At 40.5% G+C, this 12,419-nt stretch overlaps 2 protein-coding genes across 3 annotated transcripts; both read left to right on the top strand.

Annotated features, from left to right (window-relative positions):
• The first annotated feature begins 1,993 nt into the window (after positions 1-1,993).
• On the top strand, positions 1,994-4,471 carry LOC107222885 (COP9 signalosome complex subunit 1). 2 transcript variants are annotated; one of them, XM_046735887.1, is made up of 5 exons: positions 1,994-2,212; positions 2,422-2,511; positions 2,619-3,740; positions 3,820-3,954; positions 4,043-4,471. In XM_046735887.1, the coding sequence occupies exons 1-5, from the start codon at positions 2,180-2,182 to the stop codon at positions 4,118-4,120; spliced, it is 1,458 nt and encodes a 485-aa protein (XP_046591843.1). In that variant the 5' UTR covers positions 1,994-2,179; the 3' UTR covers positions 4,121-4,471. The 2 variants fall into 2 exon arrangements, with proteins under 2 accessions (XP_046591843.1, XP_015517901.1); XM_015662415.2 differs by having other exon boundaries at positions 1,997-2,212; positions 2,419-2,511.
• A 442-nt stretch (positions 4,472-4,913) lies between these two features.
• On the top strand, positions 4,914-11,994 carry LOC107222890 (ATP-dependent RNA helicase dbp2). Its single transcript, XM_015662423.2, has 8 exons — positions 4,914-5,107; positions 5,632-6,018; positions 6,368-7,021; positions 7,292-7,464; positions 7,556-7,615; positions 10,105-10,377; positions 10,501-10,692; positions 11,687-11,994. Exons 1-8 carry the CDS (start codon positions 5,091-5,093, stop codon positions 11,722-11,724), a joined length of 1,794 nt encoding a protein of 597 aa, XP_015517909.1. The 5' UTR covers positions 4,914-5,090; the 3' UTR covers positions 11,725-11,994.
• The last annotated feature ends 425 nt before the right edge of the window (positions 11,995-12,419 follow it).

Below are 12,419 nucleotides of genomic sequence, written 5' to 3' on the forward strand. Positions count from 1 at the left end.
TGACCTGAAAATTCTATTATTATTTAACCAGTCCGAGAGAATATAGTTCTAGAATATTGGCCATGAAATTTTTCCAGAAGTTTAAAATCCATTTGAATACAGGCATTTGACAAACGGTTGAAGGTATACATTTTTCCATCTAAAACAGAAAATAGAAAACAACTTTTTGTATTTTACTTGCATATTGAAAATCAAACGTTTTCAAATATTATACTGTAAAAAAATGCGGTGTGGAACACTTCTATAGAATATTTGTTGGTGTCAAGCTTAAACTATTCGATGTTAATCTAATACTACCTGTCGTCAATCTAACGCTATATGTATAATGTTCAAACTCTGAGTTGACCCGAAAAATTGTTCTATCCTAAAATTGTCCACACCGGCCACTATTGAACAATTTTAACACCGCCCTTTTTTACAGTGTACCCAGCCCTGCACTAATCAGTCTCGATAACTAGTCTTCCAGCTATCGATAATAATAATAATAATGACAACCGAACCAGCCATACCCTTTCGGGTGTTTTCATAAACGATCAGCTTGTGCGGGGCGAGGAAGGGATGCGTTAATAACCAATCATTTTGCGTTTACAGCCGTCTCAAGATGTTCAATAGACGCGCCCGCGGCGTAATCGCAAAGGGAGTATGGAGAACGGCAGCTGAAAACATTGCCGTCGTGTAGTCAACCGCGTTCAAACCTCAGCTTGTCATTTTGGCATCGGAACGAAGTGACCCGTCTTACAACTTTTGCGAGTTGGGTCTTCTCCGAAACGCTAGGAATTTCAACTCGAGTTCTTTCGTCTCGTCAGGCTAAGCCCGTTTTAGACACCAGCGTTACTGGACACCAAAAGTAATTAGAAGCCGTATTGGAAACCAGCCCGATTGGAAAACAGCGGTGCTGCCCATCGGACCCCAACAAATGAATAAACATATAAATGCCCGATTAAAACCAAAATTGTTCAATTTCATAATGTGGCCCTTGACTGAAGATGTACCTACTAAGAATTTGTGGACCTTGTGGACCTCGCTCCGCGGCTAAGGGCATGGTGAAGGGTGCTGTAGGGTCGTGAAAGGGAGGATTGCAATTATGCTGAGAGATGTGAAAAGTGAAATTACATAATCTCGTCTCAGGACCGTGATCCTGACTTATTTTTCACTCGTGAAAAGAAGATTTTCCCTTTAAGGTGCCTTCCCATTGGTCTGGATGGCGCTTATCGATGCTTTCGCGAGTGCAAAATAAGTCAGAATTAGGGGACCAGGGCTCCTGATTAGACGGAACGGTGTTTTCGTCATTTTCACGGGTGAAAAGGAAATCAAAATAAGACCCGATAAGTTGATTTCTTTGTTTTCTTTCGGCCGTAGACTTATAGAGATAGACTGTGCAATCCGTGTATCGAGCTGGGGTTCGCCCTCACGGAAAAAAAGCCCCACTTGGGTGTAAATTCGTACCTCCAACTCATAGATAATGCTAATTTCCCATAAGAAAAAAGTTAGGGGTACGAATTTACACCCAATTTGGGGTTTTTTCCGTGAGGGCGATCACGAAGTAATTTCACATTTGGCCTTTCCCATCATCAAATCATTCGGATTGGTTTACAAAGTTTTAGTCAACCAATCAGAATGTTTGGATGGTGGGAAATGTGAAAAATGAACTGAAATAATCAACCCCTTGAAGCTCCAATTGAAAAGAGAAAGCAACAGCACAATCCGACTTCTCTACTGCACGGTCGAAAGAGTGGGGAACAGCCGCCAGGTGGGGAAAGCAATAAGGCCAGCGGGGAGGTATACTTATATCATACTTATGTAAGCTCGGTGTCCCCCCCCCCCCCCCCCCCCAAGTTGTCGATTAGAATAAGAGGTCGGATTCTTGCTGTTGCTTTCTCACTCTAATTAGAGTTTCAGCCTATATTTCAGTGGTTTCAGCTCAGCGCACGGGCCGCCAATCTATCTCTAAAGTCTATGCCTCCGGCGCGAACTAAAGGACGGCGTGTGTGGACTCGACATAGCGTTTGTACTGCAGCGCCATCACGCCGATAAGCTTACGCCATTTACGGTCTAAAAAACGAGTTGGAATTCGCCTCTGGTTTGATTAGTCCACGGTATTTCGGCATAAAAGTTAAACTGCCAATATATTTTTAAGAAGAAGCGTGAGCGAGCACCGGCGGCGCAGAATTTCAATATAATGCCACTGCCGATACACGCTGAGGTGTTTCAGGTAAAAATACAACTTGAACAATGTTACTGCGTATCCTAAGCGCGCCAATATTGATATAAAAAACGCTCTGCAAATTGGGGTTATCTTTGACAGATTAAACATGTCATTTAGCCACTTTTAAAAATGTAACGGTCAGCAAACCTATAGTTTGCGTTGCGCAAATCACTCCAAGTATCATACAATGGATTTCATTTTCTCTTCAACAGCAGAATGCAATGGAGCCAATGCAAGTTGACGCACCAACTGAAGACAATGACAATACAGAAGAGGAACCATACATTGTAGAAAATCCCACGCTGGTAAGGAGCTAACGATCTTTCTCGCCTATCTTTTTTTTCCCATCGATGCTGAAATATTGCTTTATAAATGACTATAGCCCAATTCATTGTACGATAAATTTTTTCAGGATTTAGAAGTCTATGCGAACAGCTATACAGGACTAGCAAAACTGTACAGGTTGATCTATATCGCAGATCATTGTCCGACACTGCGGTTGGAAGCATTGAAAATGGCGATAACTTATGTGATGACAACATATAACACAGGAATCTATCAAACTCTGCATAAAAAGCTGCAGGAGGCAATCGGCACGCCTGGACTGCCTGATATAGCAGCACAGTCGACATCCCAAGACATACCGGCAATCGATCACATGTGGCTAGAGTCTAAGTCGAAGAAGGCGGCCCTGAAATTAGAGAAATTTGATACCGATCTAAAGAACTATAAGAGTAATTCAATCAAGGAAAGTATTAGGAGAGGTCACGACGATTTGGGTGACCATTACCTCGACTGTGGCGATCTCAGCAATGCGCTTAAGTGTTATTCGCGAGCACGCGACTATTGTACCAGTGGTAAACATGTCGTTAACATGTGCCTTAATGTCATCAAGGTATCTGTCTATCTTCAAAACTGGTCCCATGTCATCAGTTATGTTACCAAAGCTGAGAACACGCCTGACTTTTCCGAAGTTCACGGCAAGGACAACAATCAGGCTGTCATCACCAAACTTAAAATAGCTGCTGGACTCGCAGAGCTCACTACAATGAAATATAAAATGGCGGCGCGACACTTCCTCCAGGCTTCACTGGATCACTGCGACTGCCCTGAGCTCCTCTCTCCAGGCAATGTTGCTCTCTACGGAGGACTTTGTGCCCTTGCTACTTTCGAAAGAAACGAGCTTCAAAAGCAAGTCATATTTAGCAGCTCGTTCAAATTGTTCTTGGAGCTCGAACCTCAACTTAGAGATATTATCTTCCAGTTTTACAACTCAAAGTATGCCTCATGTTTGAAATTGTTGGATGAGATAAAGGACAACATTTTACTTGATATGTACATAGCACCACATGTCAACTCTCTCTATACTCAAATCAGAAATCGAGCATTAATTCAGTACTTTAGCCCGTATTTAAGCGCTGATATGAGGAGAATGGCTACAGCATTCAATAGAACTGTCTCCGCCCTTGAGAATGAGCTCATGCAGCTTATACTCGAAGGTCAAATCCAGGCACGCATCGACTCGCACAATAAAGTAATTTTACTTTTAATATAGTATACTAAGTATGAGGTTTTTCTGGGTTGCTTTCATTGTGTACTCATTTTTATTACAGATTTTGTATGCCAAAGACGTTGATCAGCGTAGTACGACATTTGAGAAGTCAATTAGCGTCGGCAAGGAGTACCAGCGACGTACTAGAATGCTCATCCTCAGAGCTGCGATGTTGAAGCATCGCATTCATGTGAAGGTAGGAATTTGTAAGAAATAAATTTTCAAATTTTTTAGTGAATGTACCTGGAAAATAATTGACATCTATTATTTTCAAAACGTTGCAGGGTCAAGCACGTGACACGACGCAAGGCGGTGAGTTATCTGTGGCTCCAGGAAACAGTAGCATAGTATCAAGAAATTGAAGTAATTTATTTGTCAAGTCGAAGAAGTAATCGGAAGAAACAAAAGGAATCCACACGAAACTGAAACGGAGTGTGTTCGTTGCTTGGACATTAACTCTTATGTAAATTAATCTTTTGCCATTGTGTTCCTCTACATTTACTTTACCATTTTTTGTTATTTTCTTTTTTTTTTTTTTTTTTTCCAAATCGTAAAGTTCTATACTGTACATAAATATGGCCTTTACGTTATAAATAAACAATTATTATGAATCACTAAAAACTGCAATATTAAAGTAAAACTTTTGTAGCATTATCAAGAGCTAAAAGAGCTAATAATACGTCATAAATACATGCATGCATATACGTAAGGTACCCGATGTGTATATTAATTATTGAAATCTTGACTAAAAGAATGGAAAAAATCTTGCATTCTTCACAGTTAAGTCTATGTTATTTCTATGATTTGCAACGTCATCTGTTAAATGCAATTATTAATTATTGCTACATTGTTCAACTAATTATTCATTTATCCATTAATAAATTCGAAGTTCTTATATTAAATATAAATGTATGTAAAATACATATTTGTTATTTTTTTTCTTTTTTCTTAAATCTTGTTCGCAGTCAAAATAGAAACCACGGAATACAGCGTGGTCGGTTCAATGATATCTAGAGTTAGATTAGTGTTCCTACGGACCGCACTCATTGCAAATTACCAATACAAATGTACAGGACGAGTCTTTCGCGTACCGGAAGTGACTACGTGAGCTAAATTGACAGAGTACCCGCATTGTACACTCTTGGCGTCGCAGTCGTTCGTGACCTGAGGATATCCACTTGCTTCGCGTCACTGGACGTGCCGGCAGTCGTATATGTGAATCTGAACCCTTTTTTGCTAGACAGTGAACGACAGTGAATTTCCTGCGCTTGTGCGCGTATCTCTGATCAATATTACTTAATAAGAAATCGTGATAACTAGTAGAAAAAAATAATGGGCCGTTATCGAAGGTACGTAAAATATGATATACCTTGAGATACAAACAGCGCACGGGGGTACGAACGATAGAACAAAATGGAAGTTGCGTGTACCTCGCCGACAATCAACGCGTAGCAATATGTCAACTGAGCCACCCTTCTCTAGCTAATTGTGTCATCGACCCGGCTAACCGAACGAGATTGACTAAAGTAGAATAAACATACAGCTTTAACTGAAGACCTAAATAGTAAACTCCGCCTAGTTGTTACTTGCTCTCTTTTTATTGTACCCAGTATTTTTCATCAGCGTTTTCGTCAATTTCTTTACGCTTCTTAAGTTTTTAAAATTCGCCATTTTGTTACTCAGTTCATTATCCGCGCACTGACCATATAAATCGATGCTTTCCTATAGGTATACTCCATTATTGGGAGTTAGCCTCAACCAATTTCACGTAGCGATCACGCCCCTCGTTGCAAATGAAAACAAAAACAATGAACGGACCAAAAATAACTTGTATGAAACTACTTCAAAATCAATTGTTTTCGTCCTTACTTAGCCGTAGCCGAGAAAGGGATAGGAGGCGCAAATCTCGCAGTCGGTCCCGGAGTCGGTCACCTAGAGATCGACGTGGCTGGGGGGGACCTGGTGGTGGAGGAGGAGGAGGAGGTCCAGGACGCGACAGAGCGGGTGGTGGAGGTGGTGGCCGCGGAGGCAGAGGACAGCCTGGGGCTAATCTCAGAAAGCCACGCTGGGACTTAAGCCGTTTAGAACCATTCAAAAAGGACTTCTATGTGCCTAGTGATGTCGTACAACATAGGGATCCTCGTGCCGTCGAGCAGTACAGAAGTGACAAAGAAATCACCCTTAAAGGAAGAAACATACCTAATCCTGTATTCACCTTTGAAGAAGCGGGATTTCCTGATTATGTTCTGAAAGAAGTCAAGTAAGCAACAAATGGATCGTATTACATGCAATAATCACTCTCAGAGTGTCCCTAACGTTAATTTGGATGCTTTGGAAATCACACATGTTTCCTGGAATTGACTCCCGGTCTTAAGATTCTTAAGTGCGTTAGGTTAACAAATAGATTTGTTTGTACCAAACCCAATGAAACAAGAAGGGAATAAATTGTGTTCTGGTTTTCGAAAGCCCAAAAAGTAATTTCACTAGATTTCGAATTTAATTTATTATAAACACTATTTTGGGTGTAGTTCATATGAAAACTCAAGCTCCTTAATCTCTTTGACTAACTTCTCATGCTAATTTTTACCTAATTAATTACGAATTTTTAGGAGGCTTGGATTCAAGGAGCCGACATCAATTCAAGCCCAGGGATGGCCAATTGCTCTGAGTGGGCGGGACATGGTGGGAATAGCTTCAACTGGATCAGGAAAAACCTTGTCTTACATACTGCCCGCCATAGTACATATAAATAGCCAGCCTAAGCTAAGTCGCAAAGACGGTCCTGTAGCTTTAGTCTTGGCTCCGACACGAGAATTGGCTCAACAAATACAGCAGGTGGCTGACGACTTTGGTCATTCGTCAGGCATCAGGAATACATGTTTATATGGAGGTGCGCCGAAGGGTGCGCAGGCTAGGGATCTCGATGGGGGTGTAGAAATTGTGATCGCAACACCCGGTAGACTATTGGACTTTTTAGAATCCGGTCGAACAAACCTGAAAAGATGCACATATCTAGTACTGGACGAGGCTGATAGAATGCTTGACATGGGATTCGAGCCTCAAATTAGAAAAATCATAGAACAAATTAGACCTGATAGACAGACACTTATGTGGTCTGCAACATGGCCCAAAGAGGTAAAGAATCTGGCCGAAGACTTTCTTAAGGACTACACGCAAATAAACGTTGGGTCTCTTCAGCTTGCAGCTAATCACAATATCCTTCAAATTATCGACGTGTGTCAAGATTACGAAAAGGAAAACAAGTACGTAACTAACTCTTCAAAAATCTCGTTTTGTTATTATAATTGCATACAGATTAGCTCATACCTGTGTATCATCACAAGTATATGCCTCACAAGTATGCTACATTAACTGGAGATAAATTAACTTAGCTTGATTTCATTGGCAAGTTAGGTCAGTCCTCTTCAAACAAACGACCAACAACATTTTTTTATTTCAATATTTTTCCAAACGGGTAATCCGTTGCTGTATTGAAAGAACTAAATTTATCCTCTTTTTTTTTTTTCTTCTAGACTTAGCACATTGTTGAAAGAGATAATGGCTGAGAATGAGAACAAAACGATAGTTTTTATTGAAACTAAACGCAGAGTGGACGAGATAACTAGAAAAATGAAGCGTGACGGCTGGCCTGCAGTCTGTATACATGGGGACAAAACGCAACAAGAAAGAGACTGGGTTTTACAAGGTAAAATCTCGATCGATTACTCATTAAAAAAGTGTTATGAACTATTTTTTGATAATTTCTTGTTTACTGAACCGTAATTTACCATTTATAGATTTTCGATCTGGCAAAGCACCGATACTAGTAGCCACTGATGTAGCAGCACGAGGTCTTGGTGAGTGAGCACCTTTTTACTACTATGTAAAGAATACAATTTTCTCCATTTTCCTTTATTTATTCATTCAATTATTTATTTTTGTTTTATCCTTATTATTTCTTGGTAGAGAGCTATACGCGGTGATCTGTAAATACGATAAGGTGCGGGAATTTTGTATCATGCTATTTGTTCTGTCATTTTACTATAATTTTGCAGAAAGTTATATAACTGTATTACAGTCGATCTGAAAACTTTCAAGAATTTATAACTTCATTATGCGACTTTGATAAGAGCATTAGCATGCATATTGGCTATCTCATTTGTTTATAATTACATAAGAGAAAATGTTACTTGTCGTTACTCATTATCTTACTTTTGTCATTAGATAGCACCATAGAACACAATGAGTGATTAGCATTGATATTATTTTCCCACAGTGTTTATCATTTAGAGAATTTGTTCCCATCACGCCGAATTTATGGAATTGAATTATTCATTCTGTTGCAATTTATAATACAATTCCATGTGACGAATTGTCATTTATCTAGTCAAAAATTATTTACTTTTTATTGTATGTCTCCAAGTATTTATTGATTCATTTTATTATTTTTTTTCAATTCCGCATTACACATATTTGCATAATCAATTTTATTTCTAACTGTTACATTGATTATTGGTAGAGAAATAAGCGTAAGATTGGTAAGAATAAATGAAGAGACAAAAAGAAGTGAATAAAAGATACATATCCTCTGAATTTTTCTAACATCAAAACATGTAACATCTCCAAATTCGTCAAGAAAAAAGAAATAAAAAGACAAATAAAAAATAAATAACAAATTGAAAATGACGTAAACCAAAAAAGTATATAGCTAACGCGGCTGGATGTTTGTTTGCATTGCAGAGGCACATTGCGCGCAGGCCCACGCCGGGTAATGCAAAGCATAGGGGGCCCCCCGCCTCTTAGTTCGGTGGTGCACTGGTTTGCATTGTCTGCGCTGGCTGCTGCGCGTGCCTCTATCCGTCAATTGCGTGACGGGCCAGTCCGGGCCTAATCGGGCCCTACTTAATCTACCTGCGTACCGGATATCTCACTCCTACGCTACTACGCTGTGTACGCCACCTGGGCTGGCCAAGTTGTTGTTGCCAGAGTAGAGTCCCTTCCACTGGCCAGTCGAGCTAGTCTAACCCGACAGCGGTCCAATGAGAGGCGGAGGCATGCTAGAGCAGATGCCTGAGCCTCTAGTGGGCCCTAAGCAACCGAGCCGTGGAGGCTGTTGCTGGAGCGAGTGCAAACAGCCAGGCCCTGCCCGTACGTTGCTTGCGAAACTCGCCCACTGCCTAATTTTAGTATGATAAATAATTATCAAATCAATATTGATCATCCATGTGTCCGTCCGTATTATCCTTCATCAATACTGTGCGATCCCATTCCATTTTGCAATCCTTAGTACTATTCATAACAATACATGCTCCTTCATGTATACCATATCCATGCTATCACTAACCACAGCACCAGAAATCTTATTTACGTATTAGATTCTAAGCTAGGACTCTATGTTTTACTCTTAATGCCGATTCAGCATCTAATTAATTTATATCCATTTCTTATGTGTATATTATTCTTCATTTCTTAATTATATACATATTTAAACATGGAGGTATTTTCGAACCACCAATGTGCCTTATATCAGTTTTACAATAACGTTGCTTTATCCTAGCTGTTCACCAATCTATTTTAGATTCTACGTGTCAATATTACGTAAAATGTTACCTCTCATGGTAAGAGCGTTTATCATAAAGTACAGGTAAGCAAGTTGCTTATCGAAATAAGAAGTTTTACGTGAAATGTCATTTGCTAAGAGTCTGTATAATACGGTTAATGTTATGAGTGATTAGAATGGATATCTGAAAGTTTCGCACTTCTACATGATTATGTTATGAAATACTGGCAACTGGTGGTAATAAGACTGCTTTCTGAAGAACAATGCAATATTTGAAATACATTGTTTTTTTGAAAATATCTTCTCAAGATATGTATAAATCCCCTCACAGTATTGATTGGTAATATTAAGCGGCATTATGGGATAGAGACTAGATTCCATAGTGTAACAGTTTGATTGGGTATGAACTATTCTTCGTGTAATCAATGCTCTCCAAAGATCAGTTCAATTCTTATTGGCTATGTACCTTCTTTTCTATTACTCTTAGAAAAGTAGCCTGTAATTAAATTACCTTCAGCGATACCATATCGCATGCCTATGTTTCGTCATGAATTTAATCATTCCTAATTATTAGACTACCCAAGCTGTTTCATACTTACTCAATTTCGTTATCAATCCAGCTTTGCTTCTTTGAGAGCATTTGATGACACGTGTGGTACATTTATCATCAATCCAAAGAATACGTAAAAAGTGTTGCCTGCGACAGCAGTCTAATGTACAATACAGATGTTTGTCTATGGTTGACTGTTTCAGAGAACATATTCTCATTTTACGTGTTGGTTTCAGACGTGGAAGACGTTAAGTTTGTCATCAATTTTGACTACCCTTCGTGTTCCGAGGACTACGTCCACAGAATCGGCCGAACAGGTCGAAGGCAGAAGACTGGAACTGCCTACACCTTTTTCACTCCAAACAACTCAAACAAAGCAAACGATTTGATTCAAGTATTGAAAGAAGCTAATCAAGTTATAAATCCTAAACTACTGGAACTCACTGATAGCAGAGGTGGTGGTAGCGGCGGCGGCGGCGGCGGCGGCGGTATATTTGGAAGGCATAGAGGTATGCTTGAGAGGGGGCTTTGAAAATTCTCCGTTCTTAATCGCAAATTATCCTGGCAATCAAGTTCAATTTCAGCCGAAACAATAGTTCTCTATGCTAACACTTTAAAACTGACTTGAACAGGAGGAAGAAGCAGATGGCGTTCTAAGGGTGGAGGAAGTGGAGCAGGAGGAGGAGGGAGAGGTGGAAGAGATCGCAGTTTCTCCAGGAGTCGAAGTCGCAGTCGTAGTCGTGAGCGCAATGGTCGAGGAGGAGGTCGTCGGAGCTACAGCCGAAGCTACTCCCGCAGTCGCAGCCCCGTAAACAATCGCACAGGCAAGTCGTCAGCCAGTCCCAACAACGGTGCAGGGGGCTCTGTTCCACCCCCAACCCTGGCAGCCGCCACTCGTTTAAACTTACAGCCACCTCCTCCGCCCCCTCCCCCTCCTGCTCCTCCTCAACAACAACCACCCCCTGCTCAGCCTCTTCCTCCATTACGCCTGATCTTATCGGCACATCCCCCCCCTCCCCCTCCTTCTCAACCTTCACAACCACTCACGGTTTCCACCCACCCACAACTCCCTCCTGCCATGCCTTCTGTTATGGGGCCGATGGGCCCTTCTCTACCCTCGCATAGCCATGTTGCGTATACGGGGGCCCCGACACCCACTCATTTGAACGTAATGGGTGTAATGGGGTTGGGAGGAGCTCCTCCCCCTCCGAGAGTGAACATGGGGAACGTGGGTGGAGGGTTCCACCATCAACAGGGGGGTGGCCCACCGTCAAACATGAACATGGCCCCTCCGTCCAATTTAGGCGGAGGTGGCTACCCCAACATGCCACCCCGAACGTACTACCAGTCGCCTCCACCGTCAATGCACCCCACCAATGGCTTTCATCGCTAGCAGCGGTCTTCCTGCTGTGCTGCGTGGCCACAAGGTTTGTTTAGATCATCGGGGGAGGGGGATATCTGTCCAATTGATTTTTCCAAGATTCCAAGAGGAGTAAGATGGGAAGGGATAGGAAAGGAAAGGTGCGCGTATCGTATCAAGTCGATGAACGATACCCAAGGAGATTGACGGTACCATATGGGCACCTCTCCCCTGCGTCAATTACTGCTGTTGATGTCTAGTCAATGGATTAGTTAACTGCGTCCAGCTGGTCTACCATACGAAAATTAACCGATGACTAGTTTTTCATTTAATATTGCACATCCATGTAATGTATCTACATAAATCATTTATTCAGTTACTTTTACACCATACTTGAAACATTTTTGGTTACTGATTTAAGACAGAACAATGAACGGTAGCGTGTTTATTCCTTTCAGAAGTTATTGGAAAGAGTTACTGGAGCAGCGAAAGATGATCTCCGATGAGCAGTTCATAACGTAATTATTGTGACATGGGCAACTCTCATAATCCCGCTTCTACTTGGAGATGACAAGAAAAAAATACGGTGTGAAATGAATAGGACAAAATATATTTGATAATGATTTGACCATTACAGTGAACGAATGTGCGTGTCACATGTTTTTATCTGTCGTAATTTATGAAAAATTATTGATTCAAACATAAAAAAAAAAAACACTATCAAGAAATATAACAAAAAAAGATTTATGTCAGCTGTAAGATTCAAGTGAACAATCGTGTAATTTTTAAGTTTTATTATTCTTAGTTAATGATTGTAGTTATAAATTCGTGGTATTTTACTTGCTACTCATTCCCTGCCTCTTTCTCCTTTTATGTTTACAAAAATATAGGAAAGATCAATCATTAATGTACAGTATTTAAACGTCAATATAACAAATAAAATTTGTTAATCATAATTTACGTGTGCCATTGTACTCTTATGTCAACACATGCCTTTTTTAACTACATATTTAGTACTAAACTCTGTGTAATTTAGTTGACGGACTTTCCAATCTTGCACAATAATCTGTCGGGTGCGTCTTGAAACAAATTTAATTTCATTAGGCAATAATTAACGTTTCAGCAGTAGAAGCTGGTATATTTCATTTGCAAATTTTTATATTATCAGTCGACACTGTTGTATATGCGCGA

The sequence above is a fragment of the Neodiprion lecontei genome, chromosome 3 (assembly GCF_021901455.1).
Source record: "Neodiprion lecontei isolate iyNeoLeco1 chromosome 3, iyNeoLeco1.1, whole genome shotgun sequence".
Classification (NCBI taxonomy): domain Eukaryota; kingdom Metazoa; phylum Arthropoda; class Insecta; order Hymenoptera; family Diprionidae; genus Neodiprion; species Neodiprion lecontei.

Coding starts and splice junctions, on each gene's coding strand:
- LOC107222885 (XM_015662415.2), top strand. CDS start 2,180: ATGCCACTGCCGATACACGCTGAGGTGTTTCAG. Junction 2,512..2,618: donor TTGTAGAAAATCCCACGCTG/GTAAGGAGCTAA, acceptor AAATTTTTTCAG/GATTTAGAAGTCTATGCGAA. Junction 3,955..4,042: donor AGCATCGCATTCATGTGAAG/GTAGGAATTTGT, acceptor AAAACGTTGCAG/GGTCAAGCACGTGACACGAC.
- LOC107222890 (XM_015662423.2), top strand. Junction 6,019..6,367: donor TATGTTCTGAAAGAAGTCAA/GTAAGCAACAAA, acceptor ACGAATTTTTAG/GAGGCTTGGATTCAAGGAGC. Junction 7,465..7,555: donor AAGAGACTGGGTTTTACAAG/GTAAAATCTCGA, acceptor TACCATTTATAG/ATTTTCGATCTGGCAAAGCA.